This window comes from Sardina pilchardus, chromosome 8, assembly GCF_963854185.1.
Source record: "Sardina pilchardus chromosome 8, fSarPil1.1, whole genome shotgun sequence".
NCBI classification, from domain to species: domain Eukaryota; kingdom Metazoa; phylum Chordata; class Actinopteri; order Clupeiformes; family Clupeidae; genus Sardina; species Sardina pilchardus.
The window spans coordinates 1,673,133-1,675,632 of NC_085001.1; the positions used below are offsets into that span (position 1 = coordinate 1,673,133).

General features: G+C 48.8%; 1 protein-coding gene across 1 annotated transcript in view; it reads right to left on the reverse strand.

The window, feature by feature from the left end:
• Positions 1-2,188: 2,188 nt before the first annotated feature.
• fnbp1a (formin binding protein 1a) overlaps positions 2,189-2,500 on the reverse strand; it is a 38,619-nt gene continuing 38,307 nt past the window's right edge. Inside the window, exon 16 of the mRNA XM_062543905.1 lies at positions 2,189-2,398. Within this exon, the coding sequence (XP_062399889.1) occupies positions 2,217-2,398 (182 nt within the window). The 3' untranslated portion in view covers positions 2,189-2,216. The remainder of the gene's footprint in view (positions 2,399-2,500) is intronic.

The following is a 2,500-nucleotide window of genomic DNA, read 5'->3' on the forward strand; positions in this document are numbered from 1 at the left end:
TTCTTAAAGGCCTTGAAAAAAAGAATGCATTCTAACTGGCTAAAAACAGTTGTATACAGATAGCTTAGATCATGCTACTCGGCCCAAAACCATCATGCAGGCCGTGATAGGGTTCTAGGGTTCTAGAGAGTTCTTTGTTCCGTCTCCTCTGTTCTCAGACTGAGCTCTGTCCCACTCAGCAGGACTGCGGCTTCGCTACTTTAAAACGCCGCAGACACACACACACACACACACACACACACAAACACACACACTCTCACACACACACACACACACACAGGGTTAAATGCTGCACAAGTACAATGTGGGTTTCCTCAAGAACATGCAAAGCTCTAATCAAGGCATTCTCACTACAGGGGAAGAACTGCAAGGAGTGTTGTTGACTATTTGTATTTACAAACAAACAAAACAAACAAACAGAAAACAACAATGAATAAAGGATAACAGAAAACAAAAGTACCTGAGTGTAAAAACAACACCAGTCATGCATTGTCCATCACATCTGCAAATCAGATCGTCAGGTGTAGAAAATACAAAAGTAAAAAGTCACTGGAGGAGGAGGAGCTTGAGGTGGCCCTGGAGAGTGGGCTTGGCCACGGCTCACACACTACTGTGGCCTCACTGTGTGGGAACACACACCTCGGAACACACACCTCAGAACACACACCTCAGAACACACACCTCGGACAGCTCTCCGCTCAACAGATGACCTCTACTGGAGCGTCCAGAAAAGGATGAGTCCAGTGAACACACCTCGTAGTGTGTGTGTGTGATGAGTCAAGTGAACACACCTCGTAGTGTGTGTGTGTGTGTGTTTGTGTGTGTGTGTGTGTGTGTGATGAGTCCAGTGAACACACCTCAGATCGCTACAGAGGTCTGAAGCTCACACACTAAAGGATGCGTCTCATTATTCTACTGGCATGTGGATTCAAAACTGCACTGCTTCACACGCTACACAGGGAGTCTCACAGGACACACGCATACGCATGGCTCAAATGGCGCTGTCAAATGCAGCTCGGACTTCTGTCCACTTGCTTGCTATGTGCACTGCTGACGGTGGAGCTTGGGTCAAATGCTCGGGGTGGAGCTGGGGTCGGGGGTCAAGCTGGACAGGTCAGAGGTGAGTCCAGGCTACAGTGCGTAATCGGTAGCTCCACCTCACAGCAGCAGCGGAGCTGATTGGCTGCCTAACGTCATGATGACGTCATGACGACGTGATGTGATGTTGAGCTCCAGCTGATACTGGGAGGAGATGCAGCGCAACCAAAACAAACACACGCAAACAAACAAACAAACAAACAAACAAACAAACAAAAGTGAAAACAAACACGGCTGCTGCAGCTGCATCTGAGTCGTCTGAGTCGTCTGTTTAGACTGTAGTCTTTTTAGTGTGATGTGTGTTACAGTAGGTGATGAGTGTATAGATATATGGCCAGATCTGTAGTGTGTGTGTGTGTGTGTGTGTGTGTGTGTGATGTGTGTTAGGTGGTGAGCGTAGAGATATATGGCTAGATATGTAGATATTTTATTGTGATGTGTGTTAGGCGGTGAGCGTATAGATATATGGTCAGATCTGTAGTCTTTATAGAGTGATGTGTTAGGTGATGAATGTACAGCTAGATGGTCAGATCTGTAGTGTGTGTGTGTGTGTGTGTGTGTGTTAGGTGATGAGTGTATAGCTAGATGGCCAGATCTGTAGTGTGTGTGCGTGTGTGTGTGTGTGTGTTATGGACAGATCTCTCTGCTCACTTCTCCTCTCTGGACTGAACTGACCAAATGAAAATCACATGCTGTTAGAGAAGAGAACGCGAGTGTGAGAGCAGATAACCTCACACACACACTAGCACACACACATGCACACACACTCGCTCACACACACACAGAATCTGTGGAGGTTGCACCCCCTCAAAGACTATAAGCTCCTTGGTCTGAAACATTATATGCCAGACTCACTACACTCTGTGTGTTTGAGTGAGTGTGTGTGTGTGCGTGTGTGTGTGTGTGTGTGTGTGTGTGTGTACGTGCCCCCATAGGCACCCAGCCTGACCCATCCCAGCCCAGGTGTTGGCGTGGTGCGGGCGAGGTCAGGTGTAGGTCAGATGTAGGTCAGATGTAGGTCAGATGTAGGTCAGGTGTAGGTCAGATGTAGGTCAGATGTAGGTCAGGTGTAGGTCAGATGTAGGTCAGATGTAGGTCAGATGTAGGTCAGATGTAGGTCAGATGTAGGTCATGGCACCTTTGGCGCTGGTGTCGGTGAAGTAGAGCTTGATGTAGGAGGTGGGCACGTATCCCTCCTCCTCCTCGCTACGCCGCACACGCGTCCAGCCGTCGCCCTTGTCCTCCTCGATCACGTACAGCATCTCGCCCTCCGCCATCGAGATCGTGCCCTCGTTCTGACCTGAGGACCACAGCATACGACACGTGTTATGGTCACACACGAGGTGTGTGCTGGTGCACATGTTATGGTGGATGGTAGTGGTGGGGGAGAAAATCCATTCTG